General features: G+C 44.9%; 1 protein-coding gene across 1 annotated transcript in view; it reads left to right on the top strand.

Annotated features, from left to right (window-relative positions):
• The window catches only part of LOC106739408 (deleted in malignant brain tumors 1 protein), a 126,736-nt gene extending 113,977 nt beyond the window's left edge, over positions 1-12,759 (top strand). The window contains exons 65-74 of the mRNA XM_059730344.1: positions 1,230-1,438; positions 2,828-2,860; positions 3,851-4,162; positions 4,354-4,386; positions 5,823-5,973; positions 6,302-6,513; positions 7,200-7,372; positions 9,018-9,406; positions 10,596-10,867; positions 11,353-12,759. Coding sequence (XP_059586327.1) covers positions 1,230-1,438; positions 2,828-2,860; positions 3,851-4,162; positions 4,354-4,386; positions 5,823-5,973; positions 6,302-6,513; positions 7,200-7,372; positions 9,018-9,406; positions 10,596-10,867; positions 11,353-11,540 — 1,972 coding nt within the window. The 3' untranslated portion in view covers positions 11,541-12,759. The remainder of the gene's footprint in view (positions 1-1,229; positions 1,439-2,827; positions 2,861-3,850; positions 4,163-4,353; positions 4,387-5,822; positions 5,974-6,301; positions 6,514-7,199; positions 7,373-9,017; positions 9,407-10,595; positions 10,868-11,352) is intronic.
• Positions 12,760-27,628: the final 14,869 nt, after the last annotated feature.

The raw sequence follows: 27,628 nt of genomic DNA, 5'->3' as shown, positions 1-27,628 counted from the left end.
TGAGACTAGACTGATATAGGGGTTGGGCCCCGCAATGGGTTTGGTTCCATAAGAGAAACGCAATGAAGTCAGTTTTACATGCTTCATGTTCCTACAGATCATCCAACACTGATTACTTTTTAAAATACACTTTAGATAAAATTAGTGATACTTCCTTTTTAGAACAATTAAATGAATTTCTCATAGAATATAGATTTTTTTTGTTGAAAGTAATGAGTTAAGGTAGGTAAGCGTTGGGCTGAGTCTACAATTACATATACTGTAGGCAAGAGTCCTAGTAGTTAGTCTGGGTTCTATGATGCAAAAGCTTAAGACTGCCCTGGGACATGCTTGTAGGGAGGAATTAAAGGCACAAATGAAGACTGTTTTCCATGAAGTATTACAGCTGCAGGCCAAAATTGCATTATTGATGCAAATCTTAAGTACTTGATACCCGTGGATAGGCAATATGATTGGGAAAGTAGTTTAAATAATATGATTAAAATAGTATAGCATCCTAGAAAAGTGTAAGAGGGTGTTGTTTGGGGATAAGGGTCCTTGCTATACGAAATGCGTCCTTGCGCTGTCAGAATCTACTCTTCACCTATGGTGGACCTGCCAGTGTGACTGTGCTTTGTTAGAGCCATGTATTGCTGGCATGATTGTGCTCCTTGTCTTTACCACACATACATGGAAATCTAGGCTGGCATTAAAGAGTTTCTGAAATGTAAGTCCTGTTCCAGTTAAGCCTTCTGGGATTCAAAGATGAAAGGTTTTACCTGAGTCTGAATCTAGATCTGATTCTGGATTAACTCAATAAGATATGAACAGTAGCATTAAGAATTGAACTGAAAAGGCAAAAAATGAAATTAACAGGAGGTGTAATGTGAACCGACAAGTAGGTGAGGGTAGAATTGACTGCGTGATCCACCAGACAGCGGATATAGTTTCAGGTCAGCTTTTACTGAGGTACTGGTTACACATGGTTTCCGGGGCTCTGAACAGGGTCCCCAGTCGCATCTCTCTTGCCTTCTGCAAAGGATCCTTACATCCTAGCCTGATAAAATCCTGGCAAGAAGTCACAACCCCATTGGACACCCCTTTGCAAACCTTGTCTGTCTAGCTTCCATTCTGTGGCCCTGCTTTGTTTCATTACGTTTGAGTGCTAATATTCCTAACAGAATATTTAAAAACTGGTGTTATAACGGGGGAAATGTGAAGTTAAAATACACTTGCATTTTTCTACTTAGGCTGGAAGGTGATTCTTGCCAATATGATTACATTGAGGTCTATGATACAGGCTTTTATGGGCTCACGTTACTTGGGAGAGTGTGTAATGGTTCCATGCACACGTTTACATCGCTCTCAAACAAACTGATGGTTCAGTTTCACAGTGATGGTAGTGTCACAAGAAGAGGTTTCCGGGCAGAATATTATTCATTTCTCAAATATGACAATAGTAAGTATATAGTCCGTATGCTATTTCATTTAATAGAGTCACAGATTCAGAGATGTTAGGGTCGGAAGGGACCTCACTAGATCATCGAGTCCGACCCTCTGCATAGGCAGGAAAGAGTGCTGGGTTCAGATGACCCCAGCTAGTTGCTTATCTAACCTCCTCTTGAAGACCCCCAGGGTCGGGGAGAGCACCACCTCCCTTGGGAGCCCCTTCCAGACCTTGGCCACTCGAACTGTGAAGAAGTTCTTCCTAAGTTAATGATGTAACCCGCCTTTTTTTATTTGCTAAGCAGTCCATTAATGGGATCAAGCTCTGCTCCATGAAAATACCTATGAACTGTCATCATTCAATGATTTCATTTCTGGAATATTAGCTTCAGAGAATAAATGACGCGATTCCCCAGTGATATTGTAAATATCTCGTAATATTGGGACGTATCTTATATAATAAGCAGGAAAAGTCGTAATACTTTCTAGACCTGCCAGCACGTGCAAAGAACAAGAGAGCCAATGTGCATGCATATGTCTCACTATGAGCGGGAGAGGCTACCATTCCCCACTTTCCCCATCTCCACATGAAAGACAGCCAGTCAGGGCTGCTGCACATGCTGGGCAAATGATGGAGTCGGGGCCCTCAGTAATCACTCTCGGACATCAGTGCACCTGCCCCAGCTGGGGAGGGATTCAAGTTGCCTGCTTTCCCACCAGTCCCAATTCTGAGCCCTGTCCCTGCTCCCCCCACACATTCCTCTTGTCCTGAGCTGACTGCTGCCTAGGTCTTTCCTGCCCTTCGTGACCCTCTTGTCTTGGGCTGTTGAGCTCCCTTTCTGCCAAGGGTGAGACCTGTATCTTTTCCTCACCTAGGTGGGAGAAACAGCAGGACGTGTCACTAATGGAGTCGGGAGTTTAACCATCAGCTTGGTTCAGCTGCTCCTCCGAGCTTGTGTTAGAGCCTGTGGGTCAGCATGTCAGTGCTGTCTCAGACTTTGGTCTTTGCATGCTTCTGGAGGTAGTTTTGGGGTGACAAGGCCATTCTCTGTTCTGCCTGCTGAGAGATTAAGCTGTCCCCTGCTGGTTGGCAGCTCTGATTGGCTGCTTTTCCTAAGAGCAAAGAAATGGGGGTCAGCCAATCCCTACAGAATGGGCTGAAAACTCATAATGTATAAAATGGCAAAATGAAATGGAGGATCTGATGCATCTAATATGTGAGATTAAAGCAAAAACTGGTTTGAATGTTTTCTTCCCATTGAGCGCCAGCAGGACAATTTATTCAGACCAGGCCATCTGAGGTGGGATTTGTCAGAACACCTGGGTCCTATGGGAAAATCCTCACTGGTGTTTATGGGAAGCATAGCGTGGGGAAGTAAGAGCACTCTTTTTGTATTAACAGCTACCACTACAACAACGCAGAAGCCTGGAGCAGGTAAGCCTGTTACTTGTTCTTCCTGTAGCAGTCCTCTCTGCTACCTGGTTGGAATCTACCATGAAGCATAGTCACACCTGTAATACAGGAAATAGACCCAAATGCTTGCATATTTGAAGAAAAGGGAAAAGAAGTCATTGTGGGACCTGTCCAGTCTCTGTTAGGAGAGTAGCTTTCAATATCGTAACACAGGCTGGAATTCTACCTGGTCTAGAAGAGCCTATGTCGAAATTGGTGGCTATGCCTGTTAAGTATTTTCATGCGCTGAATTTTACTCTGCAGAGAACTATTCCTGTGGTGACATTCTTCAGTATTCGTATGGCACATTTTCTAGTCCGTTCTGTCCTGTCTATAATGATATCAAGCTCTGCTCCATGAAAATACCTATGAACTGGCCATTATCTATTATGTCTGCTGGGAGGCAAGTCCTACCTTACTGGCTGGTAGCTCTGATTGGCTGCCTTTCCTAACAGCAAAGAAGTGGGGGAGAGTCAATCCCTAAAGAAGGGCCAAAGACCCATAATGTATAAAGTAGCAAATCAAAAGTCACTATAGTATAGTATGATGCATCTAACAAGCGAGATGAAATCAGAAATTGGTGTGAATGCTTTCTTGCCATTGAGCAGGGGCAGGCCAATTTATTCAGACCTGGCCATCTGAGGTGGGATTTGTCAGAACACCTGGGTCCTATGGGAAAATCCTCACTGGTGTTTATGGGAAACAGCGTGGGGAAGTAATAGCACTCTGACAGTACTGCAAAATGGAGTATTGTTTGAGATGTGCCTTAGGGGCTTAAATGTGAGAGACAGTGATTGTCCCCAGTGTATTTCACAGACGTAGCGGAGAGGAGCCGAAGCCTCCCTGCCGTGGCGTGCAGGGGTAGGCTGCGGCATGGAAACTGAATTCTCGGAAGATAGGGTCGCAGTATGCCAACAGGAATGTGACTGTGAATGCTTGTGAGCAATAAAGCTTCTTTCTCCGTCTTTGAAGGTACCAGCCTCAGATTGGTGAATGGAAGCAATAGATGTGAGGGGCGCATAGAAATTTATCACAATGGAACCTGGGGGACAGTTTGTGATGATTCGTGGGATCAAAGAGATGCCCAGGTTGTGTGCAGGCAGCTTGGATGTGGCCTGGCCGCTTTAGCGCCAGGAAATGCTTATTTTGGCCAAGGCTCAGGATCTATTCACCTGGATGATGTGCAGTGTTCAGGGAATGAGTCATTCCTCTGGCAGTGTCCTCACCGTGGATGGGGCGCACACAACTGTGGTCATGGTGAAGATGCTGGTGTCATCTGCTCAGGTAATCACTAATGTTCTTCGATAAATACTTACCTGTATATTGCCTGTCATGAGAGAGAGTGATAGAGTGTGTTATGTATTACATGAACATATTTATGAACACAGGAATTCTGACTTTAGGCCATATGTAAGAATAGATCTTAATATGAGAACATCCTTAGTTTCATATTGCATCTCTTTTTGTGTTAACAGCTCCCACTACAACAACACAGACGCCTGCATCAGGTAAGTCTGTCACGTGTTCTTCCTGTAGCAGTCCTCTCTGCTACCTGCTTGCAATCAACCATGGAGCATAGTCACACCTGTAATACAGGAAATAGACCCCATTGCTTGCATTCTAATAGTATAGAAATCTTAGTCTGTTTGTCTGCAACACTTTATTTACACTCTGATTGGTTGTCTCAGCAGTCAATCACAATGCTTACTTCAACAACCAATCAGAATGTTCTGCAGGGGCAGAAGCACTTCCAGGACAGCGGGAGCTGATGGACCAGAGCGGGGGGCAGGAGGGTGAGGCCAGTGACACTGTCTTTGCTCCCGCCACTACGGCCCTGCTCCTTGGAGGCAGAGGGAGATGGCGGGGATGGAGCCCCCGGGACTGAGGGGCCGGAGCAGCAGGGACTCAGGGGCCCTTCCCTGACCCTGCTCCTTGGAGGCAGAGGGGATGGGGTGGGGAGGGAAACAATTCTGAAGCTGACACGGCAGGAAGGAGTGTGCAGTGTGGGAGAATGGGGCCAAACATGGGGCTCCATCCCTGCCTGCCCCCCTGCCCCATGATAGCAGGGATTGAGGCGCTGGAGCAGCGGGGTGAGGCCAGCAGTGCTGCCCCACCCCTCAGTCCCCATTTTCATGGTGGGGGCAGCCTGTGATTGCATAGCTAATATTTTAAACAAGGAAATAGTTTAAAGAAACGAAGCTACAAAAGGCTTCAATGAAGGGATTTCTAGTAAGAACTCAGGCTGCAGTATTGCAAACCCTTAAATATATTGTTCACTTCGCTTGCATGTCTACTCCCAAAGACTAGTGAAACTATTATCATCATCAAAATTAATCATGTGCATATAAATTTGGAAGACAAATAAATTGGATGGATCATACTGAACATGTTCAAATAATCTTAAATTAATAATTGTTCTTTGTATTTCCTTTAAAGCTGGTAATATAAAATTATATATCAAGTATCTATCTTTCTGAGATGAGAGATACAAAATAAGGACTTTTTAGAGACCAAATTGAGAAACACTGTGCATGCCATATATAACATTAGAACAGTCATTAAATAAAAATGGCAACATTCCAGAAGTTGAATATAGATATCTTATTTTACTTCATACATAATTTTTAGTTCAAAACAATTAGATGATTGTTCAAAAATTTATTTCGATGCTGCACTAAAAATAAAACATGCAAATAATCTTTCAGATTCAGATCTGACCATCATCATCCATGCTTTTGTGGCCCTGAGGCTAATGTACTGTATCCTGAACGTAATTTTCGATTGGACTTAGCAACAATATGAAAATACGTGCAGCAGTAAATATAAACAACTCGTAAATATAAACAATTAGAGTATCTCATCTAATAAATGTATTCATAAGTCATTTAGTAGGTTATGTTTCTGATTGTTATATTTCATTATATTCTTATATTTGATTCTGCAGCAAGGCCTTCTTGTGGTGGTTTACTTTCAAATTCATCTGGGACATTTCACAGCCCATTCTATCCTGGAAATTATGCAAGCAATGCCAACTGTGTATGGGAAATACAAGTAATGAACAATTACCGTGTAACAGTCACATTCAGAGATATTACGTAAGTATAACAAAAACTTTACGGGCTATTAATTGGCTCAAAACCTTGGTTTTGGAAACTTAATACCCTTTCCTTTTCAGTGGCGTTTTTCAGCATGTTCTTGCAATGTAAGCAAACTACCAATCTAAGATGAACATTTTACTGAGGGTATTCTTTTGTTTGTTCAGCTCTAACGACATGTTTTTACATATAAAATCCAGAGAGCCTTTCTGCTCCTGAAGACTTGCCAATATCAAGTATGTCATCCTAGATTAATGGGCTGTTTTATGATAAGCTTTTAAATGGGAGTTTTTACAATGCATACACCATGTTCATGTTTATTCCCCAGGTTGGAAGGTGGTCAATGCCAATATAACTACATTGAAGTGTATGATGGACCATTATATACCTCTCCATTGCTTGGGAGAATTTGTTATGCTTCTGTTATCACCTACACATCGTCCTCAAACTTGATGACTGTTCGGTTTCACGGTGACTACAGTTACGCAGCCAGAGGGTTTTCGGCTGACTATTACTCCATTCCAGCAGATCAGAATACTAGTAAGTCCATGTCCAGTAAAGAATTTTATTTCTAAACAAACTATCCAAACTACTGATTTTGTTTTGTAACTAATATATAGATATAGATCTATCAATCTATCTATAGATAGATCTATATCTATATGTTTTTCTTTAAATAACCTGTTAGTCTCATATTTCACGATTATGAACCTATCCCTTTCAGACCATAATTAATTTTACGTTTAAAAAAATCTGCAAGTTGTTACCAAAGGAATTATTTTTTAGAGATTTTCTTGAAATTCACTCTGTATAATCTCATTAGCTTTATGAATACTTCCTTTTAACTAAATCTTAGTATTAATGCATACCAAACTTCTGTTGGACTCCCCACATTTTACAGTGTAGATACCTTATGGCCCTTTTCTCACTTTTGGTGATTTTCTCTGAAATCTCTACATTTTTTCCATGGCATGTGATACAGAGAAACTTAAAACTTGACACTGTTCCCAGCAGCCGTTCAAAACCCTAAACCTTTTTCCATATGGAAACAAAACTCTTTCTCTTTTCAAAGTGCATATTGAAAAGTGAAATTATGAGGTTTGCCTTATGAACCTCTTTCTTCCACAACATATGAACACAATAGGTAATAGATTTGTTTAAATTGCAATATTTAATCCCTATCGGATGACCGAATTCATTAACGTTTGTTTTTCCCCATTCACCAGCGCTCCTGTGCTTGCCAGAATACATGAAGGCCGTTGTTAGCAGAGCCTACCTCAGTTCACAAGGCTACTCTGCATGGGATGTCAGCTTGAGTGACCCTTCTTGTAGACCAACAATTACACCATACTATGTTATTTTTGATATACCATACACCCGCTGTGGCACCAGAAGAGAGGTATGATGATGCTGATGCTGAATGGTTTAGCAACCTGTATAAGCCGGTTCAAATCGCAGAGCTCATTTTGTGAAAGGTTATGAATTGTAACATGCAGCGCTGTTTGTGGGGACTAGGCTTGTTTGAACGTTCAAGCTCACTGCCTGCAGGAAATCTTACTGATTGTACATTGCTTGTATGAGGCACAATGTGCAGGAGAGATCTGTCTGAATAACTTAAACCCAGACATGAAGGTTTTTTCCAAGCAAAGCTGATAGTCAATTTAGGGATCCTGGTTTTCTGTGCTTAAAAATTGCAAATTTTCTGATTAAAAACCCCAAATCCATGATAAAAATTAAAGGCCCCCCACAGCTCCTCCCAGTGCTGCTGGAGCCCTGCACTCCCCCCCTCCTCCTCACAGCCTCAACAGCCCTCCTGATGTCCCTCACAACAGCCCCCAAAACCCACAGACATGCAGGCACAGAGGCACACACAGACACCCACCCCAGCAGGTAAGTGTGTGTGGGGGGAAGGGGCAGGGCAGGGAAAAGGGAAAAAGGGAAGGTGCTGGGGGTGTAGATCAAGAAGGGGGGGAGTGTGCCTGTGTTCTCAGTCACAGGAGCAGGGCCAGGGGTGAAGGGCCACTCTGCGGACCACACGCGTGCTGCCCGGCCTGACAGAGGGTTTGCACACGGAGGCCACCACCACAACTGCCACTGCACCCTGTGCTACCATCCCATGGCCACCTGCACGGCTTTGTGGACAAGTGGCTCAGGGCATGGCAGTGGCAGTGTGGTGGCAACCACTGTGTGTAGGCCACATACATGACTCTTGGCCGGGGGGTGGAAAGGGGGCTTGCATGCAGTGGCCACCACTGCACCGCTGCTTATGCCCCACGACTGGCTGCATCAGTCTGCAGTGGTGCAGGATGGTGGTGGCTGCATGCTGGCTGGGGGAGAGACGGGGGGGAACACTTTGTGGGCAAGCGCTGCCACTGCGGAGCCATGCCCTTTGCCCCTGGCTCCTAGAGGTAAGTGGGGCTTGGGTGCTGTGGGGCAGGGCTGGGGAAGTTGGCTGGGGGCTGAGGGAGCAGGGGGTGCTGCTGGCCTCAGGTGGCATACTGCAGCCAGATGCAGGGCCTGGGGCTGAGGGCAGGGCTGCCTCTCTGCAGGGGGCTTTACGGGTAAGCGATGCAGGGTGCACATGCTGCCCAGACAGCTGCCCAGGGAACGTACCAATCATACCATATTGCCATTGCAGGGGGAGCATGGGAGCATGTTTCTGGGCTCCCCCTGCAATGGCAGGTAGCAAACCAGGCAGCTGATTGGTGCTCCCAGCTTTGGAAATGCCCCAGAGTCAAGGGCTCAGATACACCCCCGAGATTGGGAGCCCGATCAGCTGATTTGCCTGGCCACATGTTCAATTTAAGGCACAATGGGAATCGGCCAAAAGTTATTACAGAAAATAACTTTTGTGGCTTTTTTCCTGTTCTATCACACCATTAATTGCATGACTGTATTAAGACTTAATAAACTGATTAATTACATCTTAATTACTGGTTACATCTGCCAGGGGCTTAGGGGTACATCAGAATTTAGTATGCATAATATAAAAATGACTACATGAGATAATTTTGTTTTGTCCTTCTAATATGTCCTTCTACCAGGGAGACAACAATACAATCACTTATACCAACCAGATCACAGTAACCTCTTCTGGTTACATAATCAAAAGACAAAAGGACCTTCATGTGCACGTCAACTGCAAAATGCTCCAGAACACCTGGGTACAAGTTATGTATGTTGCTGACAATGTTATCGAGGTCAACGAAACTCAGTACAGCAGATACAATGTGAACTTGACATTTTATAGATCATCATCATTCTCACAGCCAGTCTATGACTGGCCATACTACGTTGATTTAAACCAGAATCTATTCCTTCAAGCTTATCTTCACAGCTCTGACTCGAATCTGGTGTTGTTTGTGGACACATGTGTAGTATCCCCTGATCCCAATGATTTTACAACTACATCATATGATTTAATCAGGAATGGGTAAGAACTTTCTCAGTGAGGAAAAAAATTCTTTTGGATATGAACTCTCACATACTTCTTATTTAAGGAGGAATCTGAATAGTGGATTTGAATCCATTTGTACCAATTTCAATTCTTGCTATCCATACATTTTTAAAATGTAGCAGGAGACAAGAACATTTGGCAAACTTGGCTAGAAATAATATATAACTCTAGAAATGATATTTAGATTATGCGCCAGTTATTCCACTCAAGGAGGTAATATTGTTACTTTTGGTGCAAAGGGCTGCAATTCCAGGGAAATCAAAGGATTCACATCCATTTACAGGCTTATGGCAATATGAATAATTGGTATTTCAGTTTAGGAACTGGGGGAAAGATCTATTTGGATCATATTGTTTTGGGGGTTTTTTTGTTAAAACAAGCCCTTTTAAAAATTATTGATAATATCTATTTTGTACTACATGAAATGAGACGTTATTTTGTGCTCTTGTAAAGAAAGCAAAAGAAATGAAGGGCTGTTTTCTCCATTATTAGAACACTGACTCAAAATATGGGAGATACGGGGGCAAATCCCTTCTGTTCATGAAGGACTTGAACCTGAATCCTGCAGTACGCAGGACAGCCATAAACAATATGCCAAAGAGATTCTGGGATGGAGTGCTCTGCCTTCCTGTACATTCATTCCACTTTATATGAGTAATTAGACATCTTCCCAGGAGCAGGGATTGAATTGTGTGTTCCCCTATACTGGCTGAATATCTCAGCCACTTGTACGGATATGCTTCCCCTCTTCCAATGACTTTGTGATACCCTTGACTCTGATCGTGTCTCACATTCCAAGTGAATCTCCTAGGCAAGTTCAAATCCACTCAGAAATTTAAGTGGATTTGTTTTCAGGGCAGGGATTAGAAGCAAGGTCTCCCACTTCCCCAGGTGTGACCTACCAACTGAAGTATTGGGCGCTCCTAAGTGAGTGTCTCCTGTACCCCTGTCATTGAGAGAGAGAAGATTACTCTCCAAGCTGGTGGATTATTGAAGAGGTGGCACACCGATATTATAGTCCCTCCCCCTGTGGATGCTGAGTTATATATACAAGAGGATACTGTTAACAGACAAGACTAAAAGCAACTCTTCTTCCCCTCCCCTGAAAATGATTGATTATTTTGTGTATTCATGATAACTCATTTGCTTTTTTTTTTCTTTCCAGCTGCATTAGAGATTCTACGTACAGGACATACTACTCAGGCTACAATTACATGGCCCGGTTTAAATTTAATGCCTTCCATTTTATTAACTGGCATCCATCTGTTTACTTGCAATGCCAGATGGTGGTGTGCAGGGCATATGATTATTCCTCCCGTTGCTACCAGGGCTGCCTCTCTCGGTCCAAGAGAGATACCGGCTCTTCTCATGAAAAAGTGACTGTTGTTGTTGGCCCGATTCAGCTTCGGAGAGATGGCAGCCAGAACAGGAATGCTGGTAAATTTAAATAAACTTCTCTTGTGTTTAGTGTAAGAGTCTGTAAATCACTTCATATTGCAGGGGAAGCGTTATCTCTGCAGGTCACTGCAAAACACTGAAGTATATTTTTACTTCGGTAGATCCAAAATAAACATGATGGGACCATTTAATGACTAATAAGATGTACACATGCATTCATTTTGGCATGTTTCAAGTCCATTTATTTTCTTGAATTAGATAAAAGAGGGAGAATCTGTCTTGGTGTGCTAATTCAATCGAGTTTGTCACCCATGTTTATTCTAGGTAGATTTAATGCCTGGGCTTGAATTCACTTCAATACAAACCTTGTCTGATGTGTTCACAATATCATGTATGAACTGTGGTCAGAGAATTGATTGACTGATTTCCAGTTCTCATCTAGAATGAATCATTTCAAATTCTCTTTGCCTTGGAAATATTAGAGTGGGAATGAGAACGTAATACACTCTTCTCTTTGCTCACAGAACCGGACTTTTCAGGCCTTCAGAAAAATGTGGATATGGATAATCCATTAATTGCTCCTGTTGAAAATCACTTTGTTCCATTTGTTGTTGCTGCTGCGGTCCTGGCAGTTGCAGTTATCACTCTTGCTGGTTTTCTTTTGAAAAACAAAATGGAGAAGAAAGAGGTTCCCTACAAGATAATGATGTAAGATGCAAAAGCACCAGCACTGGACAGACACCAGAATATTAGGAGACTGACTCAACGATTCAGTTCTAGCATTTGTTCTTCACTTTTACACAACAAATCAAGCTTTCATGGAAATGTATGAAAAACGTACTGTACACCCTATGTTTTAGCTACTCAACTTGGATTAGAGAGGTCTGAGCATGAAAGCCCTGCACATAAAGTACGCTGGGGTTGAGCAAAATGTTGTCTCTTAGATTTTGTCTCCCTAATCAGTTGCCATCTCCAATAATGATCTCAATGCAAATCCTGTATCTCAGCCACCAGCTCCACCTCCTCAAACTAGACCCAGCTATTACTCCCAGCATTTTTAGTGTACTGCAGCGAGATTCCAGAGTAGGTTTGGGCATCCTTGGAAGTATTATCTATGCATACAGGACAAGTAGCCTAGAAACCTGCCCATGTCAGACCTCCAGAGTCACATACTCTCCAAGTCCCTGACCTGTTAAATGAGGATAAGAGCACAGAAGTGTTGTGAGGATGGTAAAATAGTGAAAGTTGTGAAGAGCTCAGATTCTTCAGTGGTGTGGGAGCCATGTAAGTAACTTGGAGAGTTACTTTGATATCTTCATCAGTAATAAATCCCAGTTGGATACAACATATCATTCTAAGTGAACCTTTCATGCATACAAAGACGTGTTTAATTCTTATGTCAAGGTTTCAGATATTGTTAGTAACTGCAGATAGCCAAGATACTTGAATGCAAGAGCAAGTTTTCCCTTTTCCTCACGTCCCTTCAAAGCCCATTGTACTAAGACCTCAGAAATTCAGAGATAGGGATGAAAGACATGCATGGCATGGGTAGTTACACAAAAGAGAGGTTTTATTTAGCAGAAATATTTTGGTAATCAGTCATGATTGGGAACAGAATACAAAATAGTACCTACAGTTATCTGGGGAGATACTTGACTACAACGTTTCAAACTATCTCCAGCAAGGTTCTTTAAGGTTAAATTTCTCATTGTAAAAGTTTTGTGCTAATTTGCAGTGTGGGGTGATTTCTAGTCTAAATGAATTTCTTGGGTAAATGCTGTGATTCAAAATCAGAAGAGGAAAGACCTATAATGCAATATTTCTGTCTGTAAACTTGCAAACATATACCACCTTTGCATTTTGACGTCAAACTCATACTTCACTGTATTGGAGAGCTGCCTCTGTCATAAAGAAGCTTTGTCAAACAACAATTTGGGCTGCTGTTTTTATAATTTTAAAACTAGAGATGTAAAAAACCAAACAAACACAAGGAAGTGAAAGATGCCTTTTGTTTTATTCACCACATGAATTTATGGAGAACCTGGTTTAAAAAAAACAGCTGTGTCTGCAGAATTAGGTCACTGATACTTTTTTCTTATGTCTTCTGTAGTACAACAGACAAAAGCTGAATGGTCAAGGTAGGAGTAGGAATCGGTTTAAATCCTGCCAGCTGGCTATGGCCCTCAAATGGCTATTGACCACCCTGGCCAGGGACAGACATTCAAAAAGCCGGAGCCTGAATTGATTCAACCTTTGCAGGTTAGTCTAACTTGCAGAGAGTGAACCAGTTTACAAATGGATAGACTTTCGGCACATGCCTGCAGTAGCTCAAGCCAGAAGCCTGGGGGGACTAAAGCAGCCCTCCCTTCCACAGGGAAGCTGAGCTGAGGAGGGGGCATGGCCAGATCCCAGCAGCTCCCTGGCAGCTTGGAGCAATCCGGGCACACAGGGCTGCCCAGCCCCAGAAGGGAACTCGTCCCCCTCCTCCCTCTCTCCCATTGCCATGGGGCCAGGAGGGGGGCCTTGTTTGGAGTGGGGGGTAGGGAGCTCTTCTCTTCCTCCTCCCCTGCCAGCACCATGGGGTGGGGAGGGGGACTCTGTGAGGCTGCCCATCCCCAGAGGGGGACTCTTCCCCCCCACTCCTCCCTCCCAGGGCAGGCAGAGGCTCTCTTCCATGCTGGGGATAACTCTCCCCGCCCCCCCCCCCCAGGGACATGGGAGCACAAAGCTCAGCTGGGCAGGGTTGGGGTGTGCAGCTGGGGGGTGTAGGGACCCCTGCTCACTCCCCCCATGACTGCACACTCCCCCCATGGCTGTGGCCCTGAGCATGGAGCTCAGCTGGGCAGGGTGGGTGTGTAGGGGACTCCCCCCATGGCTGTGGCCCTGAGCATGGAGCTCAGCTGGGCAGGGTGGGGGTGTAGGGGACTCCCCCCATGGCTGCAGCCCTGAGTGTGGAGCTCAGCTGGGCAGGGTGGGGGTGTAGGGGACTCTCCCCATGGCTGCAGCCCTGAGCGTGGAGCTCAGCTGGGCAGGGTGGGGGTGGGTGAGGAGCGCAGCCCTGCACAGCCTGCCTAGCCACTTCTATCCCCACAGCTCTGTGCTGTGTCTGCAGCTCAGTCTCCGATGGAGAAACCCTGCGCTGGAGGGAAGCAGGGGTGGGGCTCCCTTCAGTCGTAGTAGAGCGCGAGTGCTGGACTGCACAGCGGGGAATGGGAGAAGCACCTGATTCTGGCACTGGAGCTGCAAGCTCAGGCTAAGGTTCAGAGCCCAAGTGGGAGATAAGTCAGGCTCCACTCTCTCCCCCACCTCAGTGCTGGCTGGAGCTGTGCCTGTGCCGGGCACAAGCACCCTGATCTCCCTGTCTGCTGCTGCTGCCAGGCAGTGGGGGGCTGCAGTCATGGGGGAGTGTGTGCAGCCATCAGCTGGACTAGAAAAGAACCACAAAATCACATGCATGAAAAAGTAGTGTACAGCAGAGTGATAGTCAATTGTGGAAGCTGTAGCACTGTTGCTGATGGACTGCCTGTGTTTGAATTAGTTCTGAACATGCTACAGGAAGGCTAGGGACAGACATTCAAAACTCCTGAGCCTGAATTGATTCAATCCTTGCAGGTTATTCTAACCTGGCTAGGCTAAATCAGTCTGTGACCGTACAGACGTCCCCTCTGGACTGCGGTACAGGTAGGGACCAGCGCTTGCAGTCCCAACCCCGTGCCCTGCACTCGTTCATCTGAACTGAGCAGTGGCAGCAAGGGACAAACTGCTGCTCAGCATGTGGGGGAAAATGGCCTCTCCCCCGCCCACTGGCTGTTCTTCCCAGTGCAGCAGCTTGAAGCCTGTGTGGAGCTGTCCTGTGTCTCTACCATGTCACTGCCACCTCTGGGCTGACCCATGGGGCAGCGATGGCAGTGCAGACTAGACACAGGGAAGCCCCATGTGGGAATTGAGCGGCTGCACCAGGAAGTACTGGCAGTGGGAGAGGCTGCTTTTACCCTGCACTGAACAGCAGTTTTTCCTGCAGTGCTGCTCTTGAGCCTGGGCCTCATGCCGGCTCTGAGCAGAAGCAGCTGTGGCAGAAGGAGCTAGACAGAAACTGCTGCTCATCAAGGGGGAAAGTGGCCCCTCCTCTTCATCGCTCCTGGGCAGTTTTTGTGTGGCCAACCAGAGCCCACACCATGCTAGGCTGCGGTGCAGCTCCTTCACTGTCGCCTCTGGGCAGCTCAGGACGGCAGCAGTGATAGTGTGGATCAGCTGCAGGGCAGCTCACGGGTGGCAGTGAAGGAGCTGCAATGCAGCCTAGCACGGTGTGGGCTCTGGGCAGCTGCACCAGATGTAGCAGAAAGCCCCCTTTTCCTCTTGCCTGCATTTGGTCTCACCTCTTTGGATATGTTTCTCTTTTTCTACCTTTTCTTCCTTCCTCTCTCTTTCATTTTAAGATAAGGAATTGTGTTTTAAAATTTGTATGTGTGCATTTTGTATCTCCCCTTGTAGTTTGATATTTTTATCTATTTTTGTGCCATGGCATTTGTAGCTTATATTTTATACTCCCCACCCTTCAACTTTCAACTGAATGTGTTTAGTTTCATAAGTAAATTATACATTGTAACAATGTTAACAAGGACAGGAATCAAACTGCCCTTCCCTGTATCAGGCTGGCCCCTGAAAGAGCGAGTGAATCAGTGATTGAATGGGTAACGTGTTTGAATGTGTAACATGGAAGCAGGCAGCAATTAACACCTGGCAAGCTGCAGATCAGCCAACGGAAGAACTCAATAGAAGACAATGTAACAACCGGGAAATCTCTAAACGTCACTGATCAAGGTCTAGAAGCCCTGGCCTGAGTCAATCAACGCAGGGGACCAACTTTTGGGCTGAATATCTCCAGATCGACCGCTCCCAGAGCCCTATTCTAAATTCATCAATGGACTCCCAAACCTGCACGTACATGCGGACGACCCCTGGGGCTGACAGATGCCGTCCAGTAGCCACCGAGTGGGTGGAAGTCCCACGAGGGTCAATGACCCCTGGATTGGGCAAACCTGAAAACTGGGGAGTCACCAAAGTCTGCCAGGGACAGATAAAAGGCAGTGAAAAGTGACCCTCAGTGGTGCCTTCTTGATCTCCAACTTGACCAGACCTGTCCAGCCAGAAGGACCAGCCGGCGACCCCCTTCTGGAGGATAGCACCACGCTGAAAGAAGCCTTGACTGGTGATCGACAGCAGACTCCAGTGCTTGTAGGATAGGTATACCTGACTCTGTAGCCTGCTACTGTGTGTGTGTGGGGGGGGGGGGGGGACCAGCCCCAAGGTTTATGATTACAGTGTTTCAATCTGCCTAATAAACTAGAATTTTAAGGATCCCGAGTTGGACATTTGTAGCCAACACAAAAACTGGCTGGTGGCAGTAAGGAGAAGAGGCTGCTTTCCCAACACTGAGCAGCAGTTTCTGTCCAGCTGCTGCTGCCACTGCTCAGCCCTGACTGGCGAGTCTGGAGCCAGCGCAGGGAGTGCAGGGTTATGGCTGCACGTGCTGGTCACCACCACTAGCACTGCATGTAGCTGGGTGGTACCAAGTGGGTGCATGGCACACTGGGGTTGTGTGCTGTTACCGGTGGCAGGGAGGTGCTACTGGGTGCTTAGGCTCTGGGCTGTTGCAGGGCAGGTGTTGACCAGCTTGGGGGAGGGGGGTGCAATCACACACCCCACAAATACTGTACCCCCACACATATCCACACATCCCCACAACCTCCCACGCCCATCCACCCATACTCTGCTGATACCCAGGCACACCCCACACACTATGCAAGGGTAAGAGTGCATTTTGAGCTACTATGCAATCACTTCTACATATACAGCACAAACGCACACAAATCAGGACAAAAATATATATTTTAAATTAAATTAAAATATATTATTATGGGTGTTTGATTTTTAGTGTATAATTTGCTTTTCCCCCCCCATTCTAAGATGGCAAACCCTTTTCCCCAAAGGAGTACTTCTGGGGGCAAGGGGAGGGACTTCCTGTGGCAAAGTTAAGAAGTTAGGGGCAGAACTTCTGGTCCCAAGATGGCAACCAGGGGGCGGAGCACCTGTCAAGGGGCAGGGCTATTCATGCAGCCCTCCACAGCTTGCCAACACTCGGCAAGCGGCCCTCTGCCCAAAATAATTGCCTGCCCCTGAACTATGTGATGGGAGTCTGAGAACTCACCTAGATTAAGTAAAATTGCATATCTTATAGGCTGTTATTGACTCACTTTATGGCAGGACCCACACTGAAAAGCTTTGTATATAAAGGAGGGTTCAAACGTTATCTTCAGAGCTGGACTTGAAATTCTTTGAAATATGGGTAGAAATTTGGCATCTGAGTCCACTTCTTACAAATGACCGTATTGGTCCCTATGGCCGTATCTATTGACACAATAGGCAGTACCAGGTGCTTCAGAGGCATATGTGGGGTAACATGCTCTCAGGAAATGTTCTTTTCTGTAATGAAGTTTGGCTTAACTGTCACTCATGCTTTGCTAGAGTTCCTGGTGAAGTCTTCTGTTGGTGACAGTTTTAAAGCCATGGCAATTCAGTATAATAAATGGCTGTTATAAATGTGCCCTTTCAACAGGATACATATTAACAAGTAACCTGTTGTTACAAAATGTGGGATTTAAGGAAATGTCTATGATAACAGTCAATAAAAATACATTATTAGATTAGATTAATGCAGGTTACAGCTGTATGAATGGATTTCACAAGTAATAAAGTATTAATTCAGTATCAAATGAATGCATTCAGAGATAACGTACACCCCAGAGAATTATGCAACTATGCACCTGCATAATTTTGCACATAAAATGTCTGACTGTGAATAATTGCATAATATTGCATAATTTCCTGGGGTGTAGCTGACGAGTGGGAGGGGGAGGTCCTGCCTGCAAGAGAGGGGGGTGGGTGTGACGATGGGTGTAGGCCACTTGTGTACAGCCCTTGCTGCTGGCAGCAGCAGCCAGGGGCAAGCTCTTGGGGTGCTCCTGGCTGGGGCAGGCCAAGCCCTCAGCAGTGCACAGCTGCAGCTTAATGCCTGGAGTTCCACATGGTTCCTGCCTGCAGTGTCATGAGCCCCATGTGCTAGCTGGGCAGCCCAGTCTGATCCAAAGTTGCCTGCCAGTAGGCTGAAGCAGGCCAGCTCTGTGTTGCCACGTGAAGCCCCCAGGATTTGCTGTGGCCCTGAGCTCCCTGAGGGCCTGCTGGTGGCAGGGACTGTGCTGGGGAGGTATGCGCTGGTGGGGGCTGTGTATGAGGAGAAGGAGGGCATGTGGTGGGGGGGCTGTGCACAGGTGTCCGGGCCGGGAGCGATCCGCGGCCCTTTTTGTGCACGCGGGCTGTGGCCAGCAGCCCGGGCACGCGGGGTCGGAGAAAACGGGTGGCGAGCTAGAATTAGTCACGGATGCTTAGTGGTTGATTTAAAGATTGTTTACTTACACCAAAGGTGGTCATGGTGTAAGCTGGACAGTTTTCCAGGCACAGCTCCGCTTAAATCCTCGTTTGAGGACTACGACAAATTCGCTCTCTCCTACGGAGTTGTTGAAGCTCCGTGGGTTCGTCTCTTTTGTTCGCAGGAAGGGATACGTCTAGGAATCTATTGGCGACGGGGAGAGGCCAGATGCTGGTCAAGCCCCTGTTGCCTTTTAAGAAATGCGTTGGGTCCATAAGGATCTGCAGCGCTTTGAGATCTTCGCACAAGGCGAAGGTTTTCTTTCTCTCTCTCACTCCGACTTGGGCAGAAACCACCCAAGCTCTTTATACGGCTAGCAAGTCAATCGCTAGCCGCCACGTGTGCATATTTTAGAACTAGCCAATAATGTGACTCGAATTCTAATACAAATGGTGGGAACTCTTTGCACCGAGCATTTCCTAGATGCAAAAAGAAATGCACCATGCAAAGAAAGCTACAAATTGGTGGGAATTCTCCGTTGCACCAGGGTTCTCTTCTGCAGCAGAAAACTCCACCGTGCAAAGAAGCTGTAATTTAGCAGGAAAATAATTTAGCAGTGCCGAAGCACACACAAAAACGACAATCACAACTTTGGGTTGTGACAAGGGAGAGGGTCATATTGTGGGTAGTGGGGCTGTGCATGGGGGCGATGTGTGGGGGGGCGTGCTGTGCCGGTGAGGGCTGTGCATGAGGTCGGTGTGTGGTGGTGGGGACTATGCATAGTGGAGCATGTGGTGGCAGGGGCTGAGCTTGGCGGGGTGTGGTGGCAGGGGCTGTACTGGGGAAGCATGTGGTGGGGGGCTGTGCATGGGGGTGGCATGTGGCAGTGGGGTCTGTACTGGGGGCTATACATGAGGGGACATGTGGCAGGGGGGGTGTGGTGGGGGAACCCACACCTATTCTCCATCTCCCACAAACCCCACACCCCCAACATCTTCACAAACTCCCACATACAGATGCACCTGATGCCCCCACCTCCCACATACAAGTACCTGCATATATTTCTAAAGAAGGTTCAAATAGTGTTATATTTAGTTTAATTTTTAAAAACATAAATGTAATTATTTTGCATAATTTCAGATTTTCTGCACATAATTTTGAATTTTTCTGTGCATAATTTTGCATTTTTATGCGCATAATTTCCTGGGGTGTAATAATAGTTTCAATGAAGACTGTATTTCTCATTTTCAATTTTGAGGTGGAGTTACTTATTAATGGAAGACTCTTATGATTATTGCTCTATTTTCATCTTGTGGTCATGAGGCTGTGTTATATTTCAGAGTCAGTAATGGGAACTGAGGAAACAGCGTTCCTCTACTAAAGTCTTGTTGCTGCTCCATGTTTCTACAGGCCTTGTGTTATGACAGAGTTGTTTTTCATTTTACTCTGGACCTTCATATAACTGAAAATCCCAGCCAGTCTCTTTCCCATATTAGCCAAACTTTCTGAACCTGAGACACCACTAAAACAAATGTTTGTGTACTAAATTTCATGAACTAAATCAATTCACAGGTTTATGAACTGCCAGTTCACACCCCTCCCACCTCATTCTCTTAATTTCTTTCTAAAGCTGTTACCTTGCCTCGCTTTCTGCCCGACTTCAGACGGGCACAGCTAACTACATCTTTCTTCTAGCACTGACTCTATCAGTGCTAGCTCCCACTCCTAACCAACTGTTCCTCAAGCAGAGCTAGATTTTTCTTCACTATTTCTGTATGTAGAGGGGCCCTACATACAAATGGCCCAGGATCCAACCTTTTTGAATGGTGCCCATGAACCTTCATTAGCATTAAGTAAAGCTTACAAAACTTCAGTGCAGGCTTGTGCCACAGTTGCTAAATAGAACGGGACCTTCAGAGAGAATTTTTAGAGACCACTGCCACCTCAGTACAATACTGCAGAATATTAAAGGACTTTTGTAATGCTTGAGACTTTAATATATTTAAGGGATCTTGAGTGGAAATGTAGAGAGCAGGCATTGCTGGAATTGAAGAGATGTAGTTCAGCGCTACTGGTAAGATCATTGCTTTGGAGAATATGGGATATTCTAGGTGCTTACGGTACAGTCAGGGGGTCATTCAAAGATCCATGTAATGTTAGTGAGAACCTCCATGGCTAAGTACCTTACAGGTTGTCTACTGTTGTATTTTCTTTGTGTTGTTGTTGTTGTTGTTGGGGGGTTTTTATATTGCCTTAAAACTGGTAATTGTAGAAATTTAGTTATGATAATACCTTAAATCATGAACTGGTTGAGTTGGAAGTGAGAAACTTATAGCCTAGCGCTACATAAGGGGAAATATGATGTGGTATATCTAGGCATGAAGCTAAGCTATTTAGACTGTTTATACTGACTGCTGACTTGAGAATGATGACAAAGAAATGTTTGAACTGGATATTTCTTCATCTCTACATTAAATGAAATCTCTCAGTGGCATTTTTGAAAGCAACCAAGTGACTTTGGAGTACAAGTTGAGCTTCCCTTGAGTTTGCATTCCTAGGTCACATTGGCATTTTGAATAGTCCCACCTTACACTTGCAGGGCACTAGATATTGGCACTAGTGTAGGTGTTCACATGTAATTCAGTAGCACTGTTGTTATGATATGAAGTCTAGCTTGAAACAAAGAGATGTTGGGACTTGGACTGATAGTAGAAGCCAAATATTGCAGCTGAGTCAAAGAAAAAAAAAGGGAAAATGTTACTAAACTAGCTTTTAAAGCATGGACAACTGTAGAAGTGCCCTGTAGCAGGACTGGGTCCCAGAGGCAGCTGTGACACCTCCTGGTGGCTACATGACTTCTGCCATGCTGTGGCTTCTCAGGGTACCCTCCCCTTTCCTCTTGGCTGCCATGCCTTGATGCAGTTGTTTTTATTGTAGAAGGGAGGCTGCCCCATGGTCCCTGAGAAAGCTCTAGTCCACTTTGACCTGGACCTTCCTGTTGAAGCATCTGCCTTCTTGGCTTTAGCCCACTGTTACTCTGTTTGCTGGCCTCCAGTTGTGACCCATTTGTTCTAGCCTGGCTTTCTCAGCCTCAGCTCTCTCCTTATGACTGTCTCTGGGCTCCAAGTCTTGGCTTTGGCTTTCCTGGGCTCTGGGTCTGCTGTAGTCCCAGACCCAGGCAAGGCTGCACCTTCTTTCTCTGGTGCCACTCAGCCCCCTTTTGGCCCCTACCTCCACAGGGCTCTTTGTGGGGTACCTCTCAGGTGCCCCTGTGGCCTTCCTGCCATCGTTTAACCATAATCCAGTCCTCTGGTTTAAACTTAACCACGACAAAAATACAAGAAACTGCTTACAACAAATTTGCTCCCAACTCTGGGTTGATGCCTTTCTGCAAGCCCTACCTCCCAGCTTTCATGGATGGTGAGGATGCTTGTCAGGCTGCCTGCTACAGTCCCTTTCTCCCAGATCTGTTCCCTGTAGCATGCAGAGTCAGACTGCCTACCCCTTGCTTCTAGTGTGGGCTTATGTCCCCTGGAGCACTGCCCCTTCCAATCAGGTGACTCTAATTAAACACAAGGGTTTCCCCTTGGGTTTAATGGTCAGCCTGCTGCTCCTTGCTGCAGCTCCCTCCAGCTACTTGTGGCTTCCTCCAGGCTGCCTGGATGCTGGCCTATGCAGCCAGCTTGTTGCGGTGCAGCTAGCCTCTGCTCAGTTGCCTCTGGCTCCCTGTTACAGGCCCTTGGGACTGAAAGATGCCTGGCTGAAAGTAAGGATACTTTAATGTCGGGAGTACTCAGTGTGAGTGAAGAGTGGTAGGGTGGTAAAGACTGTAAGAAGGACTGCAAAGCCCCTTTAGAGATGTCATTTTGTCTGTGGCACATGACATATTTACATGTAATATTTATTACAATAATAGAAGACTGAATCATATAGTAAGATGCATGAAACCAAGTCATTGACTGATCAGCATGATCTAATCAGTTTATTCAGATGCTCTGAAAAATGGTAGGAGAGCGGAGTGCTGCATGGCTGGGGAGGGAGCGTGTGTTGTCAGTAGGGATTAGTAAGGGTGGAAACCTATGAAGTGTTTGGCTCACCAAGACACAAGTTCAGTCCTTACGTGGTATCTAGGCAAAAGGAGGTTCCTAGTTCCCAAAGAACTCCAGCTCCTCCCCTGCTGGGTTAGGTTCATGTCAGAGGCATCCTCCTGCAGCCCCATAGCGGCACTGGTGAGGGCCTCTGGGTGGCACAGGCCTTTGAACCTCAGCATGCCTCCCTATCCTACTTTACATTGCCTTTCCTGTTCCCCTGCATGGCACCACATTGCAATGTGTGGCATGAACAATAGGCTACTCTCTCTCAACCTAGTTGCAGCACATGAGTGAGTAAGCAGAATGCTTTCTTACAATTGAGCAGTAATAACTTTGCATACAAGCAGGCTGGACAAAGAACTACCACATGCCCTTACAACAAAATGTATGCATGGTTGAAAGAGTGTGTTGTCCCTTATGAGCACGTTTCCTTGAGATGACACTACAGCAAACCGTATGTTTTGCTTAAATGTTCTGTTAGCTAAGTCCTAGCTCTCCTTTATAAACCACAATATATTACTCAGGATGTGTCTACATTAAGAAGTTGTATAAGTAGTTATTCTAGCTCAGGGAACATTGCAACCCCCTTTTCTCCTCACTGTGGATAGAGTTATAAAACTGTAGGACTTACTCCTATATGGGAAAAGTAATGATCTATTATACAAGTATAAGCCATATTTACTCAGGTATAACTGTAGTAACACTGGGGCCTTAATGGTATGACTCTCTCTTGAAAAAAATCACACCTATGACCAAAAATGATTATCTGCAAAATTGTTATCATATTCCTGGTCTCAGTAGTTGGCTTGCAGGGGAAATTAGTCTTCGCCCAAATTCTTTCCAGCTCTCAGACTGGAAGAAAATCATTGAATCATAGAGAAGTCGGGCTGGAAGGGACCTCCAGACGTCATCTAGTGCAACCCCCTGCCTAAGCCACAAAGGGGAAAAGCAACTCTTTGTATAGCCAGACCAGCTTGATAATAATGGCTTTGCCAGTTCAGTACAAAAGTCTGATTAATGTCCTGGGACTGTTGTAAATGTGACATTGCTATGATGTCAGTAGCTGAATCATTTTACTAATCATTCATAAAGCAGGATTTATTACTTTATGATAAATCCAGTATAGGACAGACTGAGATATATAGGTATTTGAAGCAAATAGTGCTGGAAGATGCTTGTATTGTGCAGGCAGGTTTGTTTTTTTAGATACTTGTTTTAAAATGGATGTTCCATAGCACTGTCATGTCTATTCTCCTAAATTACCTCCACTTGCTTCGAATCAGGTAGAAGTTCTAGGAGCACAGATTCCTAATATCTTATTAGGAATGTACTCTGATATGTATGTAATCAACATTTTTCCAAGTTGATTTCCTTGTCTTCTAGTGACTTATCTTCAAATAAGCTTTCAGACATGCTGATCAGAATTTCACAATGTATGAAGTTCATTGGTATGGTTGAAGTTCCCATGGACCTTCCCAACAGAAGCTTCTTCAGTGACTTCAGTTGAAGTGATGTGCTCAAGGTCACTTTGGATGTTTATTCACATGCTCCGAGAGTGGGGGGGAGGGTACTTTAATTAGAACAGCTCCAAGAGCCGTTTTAATTAAAGTGCCTGGAGCGTCTTGTGTGTCAGCATCCCCACACTGAAAAATGGTGCTGGGGGTGCTTTAACTAAAGCTCATCAAACAAGCATTAGTTAAAGTGCCCCCAATGCCATTTTTCAGTGCAGGGACACAGATGCATGAAATGCTTGAGTCCGCCGGAACATGGTAATTACCATGCTCCAGCAGATTCAATTAATTGAGTCTGCTCCGACACACTGTAAATAAAGCATGTTGCAGCCTCACTGCTCATGTATAGGCCCCCTTTGCTACTGGTATTACTGCCCAGTAAAGTCAGGCAGAACCAGGACAGAGAAACCAAGAGACAGCCACCTCCATGCTGTAACGGCGAGATCACAGTGCCACAGCACATTTTCATAAAGATGGCTCCCAACAGGCATTTCAGGTGCCAATCCCCAGTAATACAGATTGTGAATTACCTCTTCTAAGCAAGGATATTTTATTAACGTCATAGAGGATCATAGGTGGGTAATTGCACGTGCTCTTTAAGGTGGTTCCCATGTGCACTCTACTGAAGACCCTGGGACGAGAAAAAGGTGCTACCAATGATCGCTTATTTAAAGTCATGAAATACTGACGAACAGAGGATTCCCCCTGTTGTGCCCCTGACTCATAAGCACGTGTGAAGTTCATTAGAAAGTACTTGACAAACTTGTAGATGTTAGGACCCCAGAGTGGAATCCAAGACTCTAGAGTTAGAAATCTTGTCTCTGCATAGGGTGCAGAGAGAGAGTTAGGACTTCAGGATGACAATTCAATAAGGCTGCATGTTAAGGAAGAGCAGGAGGAGCAACTGTTGAAGCAGTCTTTTTTGGATCATGATTTTGGACTTGGGTGTCTCAAGTTTGCCCATGTCTTTCTTTGAATCTCACCCTTGCTATCTTTCTGAGTGCTCAGGGAAAGAAAGAGCAATGCATTCCTTAAACAGTAACTCCAGCTGATCTGTACACAATCCTATATGATATAAAATGCTGCTTCTCAGAGTTTGGTCTCTAAGAACTCCTTGATTCTCTGGAATAGTATAAAAGGTTTAACAAGTAATCACTCGTTCACAAGAGTAACACGTTCACAAGTACACGGTGAAGCTGCTGAAACGTACGTGTTTATACTCTACGGGACATTTCAGGCACCAGAAAGGGAATCCCTCTCAGAGGAAGGCCAGGTCAACTGGAACCCCTTCTGCAAGCCCTCCAAGCCTGTTCACATTGCCTTGAGGATAACCCCCACTTTCATGTCTTCAGCAGTAACTTGCAAAAACAAAGCACCTTGAACCACTACACAGGCTCCAAAGGTATTTTTGATGTCATAGCATGACTGGTATAATTTATAGCAATAACTGCAGCACCAAGGTTTTTCTCCAGGGAGTGAAAATACTGTTGCTCAAATACTACTTTTGTTTGGTGATAAGGAAGTAACAGTTGATTATGATTAAAATCACTTGGAATAACCTTAGGAATGAACGTTTTATTGATTTCCTGTGATGACACAAAGAAGCCATGCCCTTTTCCAGATGGAGCCTATAAATGTTGATTCTCCCTTTTGCCAGGAGCTCTGGCAAGATGGGCACTGCCAAGACCCTCACTTGGATGTTACTCTTCTGCCCAGGAGTTCTACAGACTCTCTCAGGTAAATTGCTACATTTAAAAAAAAAAAAGTCATTTTAACAAAAATATAAAAAACCGTTTTGGTCCTGATTCCACAGAGAGAACTCACACCTTCCGTGATTTTGTGCAAAGATTAAATGGCATTTGAGGGTTCTGTTGAAAAATGTGAGTTAACTAAACTCATTAATTGTTACTATTGTTTAATAATCTGCTTGGCAAGAAATTTAACTTGCTCCCACCAGCCAGGATTTTGTCTGAGACGTTTGTTTGCAGTTACAATCAAATCAAAACATTTGCAATAATTTCAGTGTAGTAACAAGAGTGCTACTAAATGATTTCTTAACACATACATCTATAGTGTTAGTAAGCTCAAACCTTTATTACTTCAAATATTATAAAAGCTGCCTATAACAGAATGAGTGTGGGGTTTAGAATATTAGGGCATGTGTAGATGAAACAGGGGCCCTAAAATGAAGCAGTGGGTTTTTAAAACCACCGCTTCAATTTAGGGCCCTTTAAACCCCAGGTCGTGCACACACCTGAACTTACCTGCCTCTCCAGCAGTGAGGAGGGGAGGGCAAGCTGCTGACGGGCAGAGCTCGTATTTAGTTTGCTGCACCCCAAGTCATTTAAGGGACATTATGCTGCCGAATGTGCTACAGCAGCTGGAATTACTGCACAATAGACTGCTGATGCATGCAAACACCAACACCATTAAAGCGGTGCAAAAGCATTTAACCCACGTTAAAGTGTTGTGCACACGTGCCCCTTGTTTTATCTACACACAGCCATAGTCTGGGGAAAATAGATATATTAATTGGAATCTGTTTGGTATACATTTTTTTGCTGTCTTGCCTCTTATGTTTTCCATCTTCTCTCTTCCTTTTTGAGTGTGTCCAAGTCATTTTTGAATTTTGCCAGAAAATACAGCCCCTTAATGAAAATGTTCCCCATTGGCATAGTGCATGAACAGTTGTTATTCTGTGGCATGAACAGTTGTTCTAGTTATCCTACAGTACAGCAACAACAACTGGCAGTTCTTAGTTATGTCATTGACCTCTATTTCTTTGGAAGCTATGGTGTTGTCTGTACCCACTGTAAAATGCACCAGGATACTTTCCCACCAAGCCTTAAGTGGACCAAAGTCCTTTGGTAAAGTAGGAAGTGGTGATAGTGAATCATTCTGTTTGCAGGAGAGTATTTCAGATTCTGAATATCTTTAATAGCTGAATTGGAATAGGTTAAATTTTGAATAGCATCATTCAGAATTCAACCTGGCTCATATAAAATAGATGTACAAATAAATGAAAAGGGCTGGCAGGGTCCCCCCATCTTGGCAAATTTAACTATAAACTATTAAATTCCCTCACTCACTCTTGTTGGAGAGTGCGCTCACCCAAAGTGCAGGCTAGAAGAGCATTTCTGGCTTTGGAGAGGGGTGCAGTGCTGTTGTACAGTTCTTTTGTCTGGGCATTCTCCACCCCATCACAAGCGCTAATGTTGATGATTAATTATGAAGTTCTTCCCAGAGATTATGTGTATAGCAACATGTAAAGTTTTAGCAAGCATGCTTTATGACAGGCAAAGTAGAAGTCTTAATTGTTGGGAGACTTTCAACATAAGCTTCAGTTTACAGTTTACAATTTCAGTAGGACTGCAGGAAATGTAAGCATGTCTGCAAGTCTGTGATGGGTCAGTAGGCTTATTTTAACTTTGCTTCCATAGCTCTGTTTTAGCCCCCGCCACCAGGGAAAGATGTACCACATGCACTGCCTGGGTGATGGCTATAATGATGGGCTATTTAAAATATGAGATTGCCTCAAATTCCTTTTTGTCTGCCTTGGTTTTTATATATTGCAGGTAAATATTGATTTTTATTCCCTTTCATTCAGTCTTATTTTTCCCTTTTCCTTGGCCTGCACCTTTCACTCTGCTGTGCCTTAACACGCACAGTGTCACCCACGTCACGAGTTTTGCTTGTCTGCAGCTTGAAGTACAGTTTCCCCCAAACCCCTACACCTATCTCTCTGAAACTTGGCAGGCTTTCTGGCCTCAGT

The sequence above is a fragment of the Alligator mississippiensis genome, chromosome 6, assembly GCF_030867095.1.
Source record: "Alligator mississippiensis isolate rAllMis1 chromosome 6, rAllMis1, whole genome shotgun sequence".
NCBI classification, from domain to species: Eukaryota; Metazoa; Chordata; order Crocodylia; family Alligatoridae; genus Alligator; species Alligator mississippiensis.
Note: the sequence above shows the minus strand (reverse complement) of the source record. Positions and strands in the feature narration are given on the sequence as shown.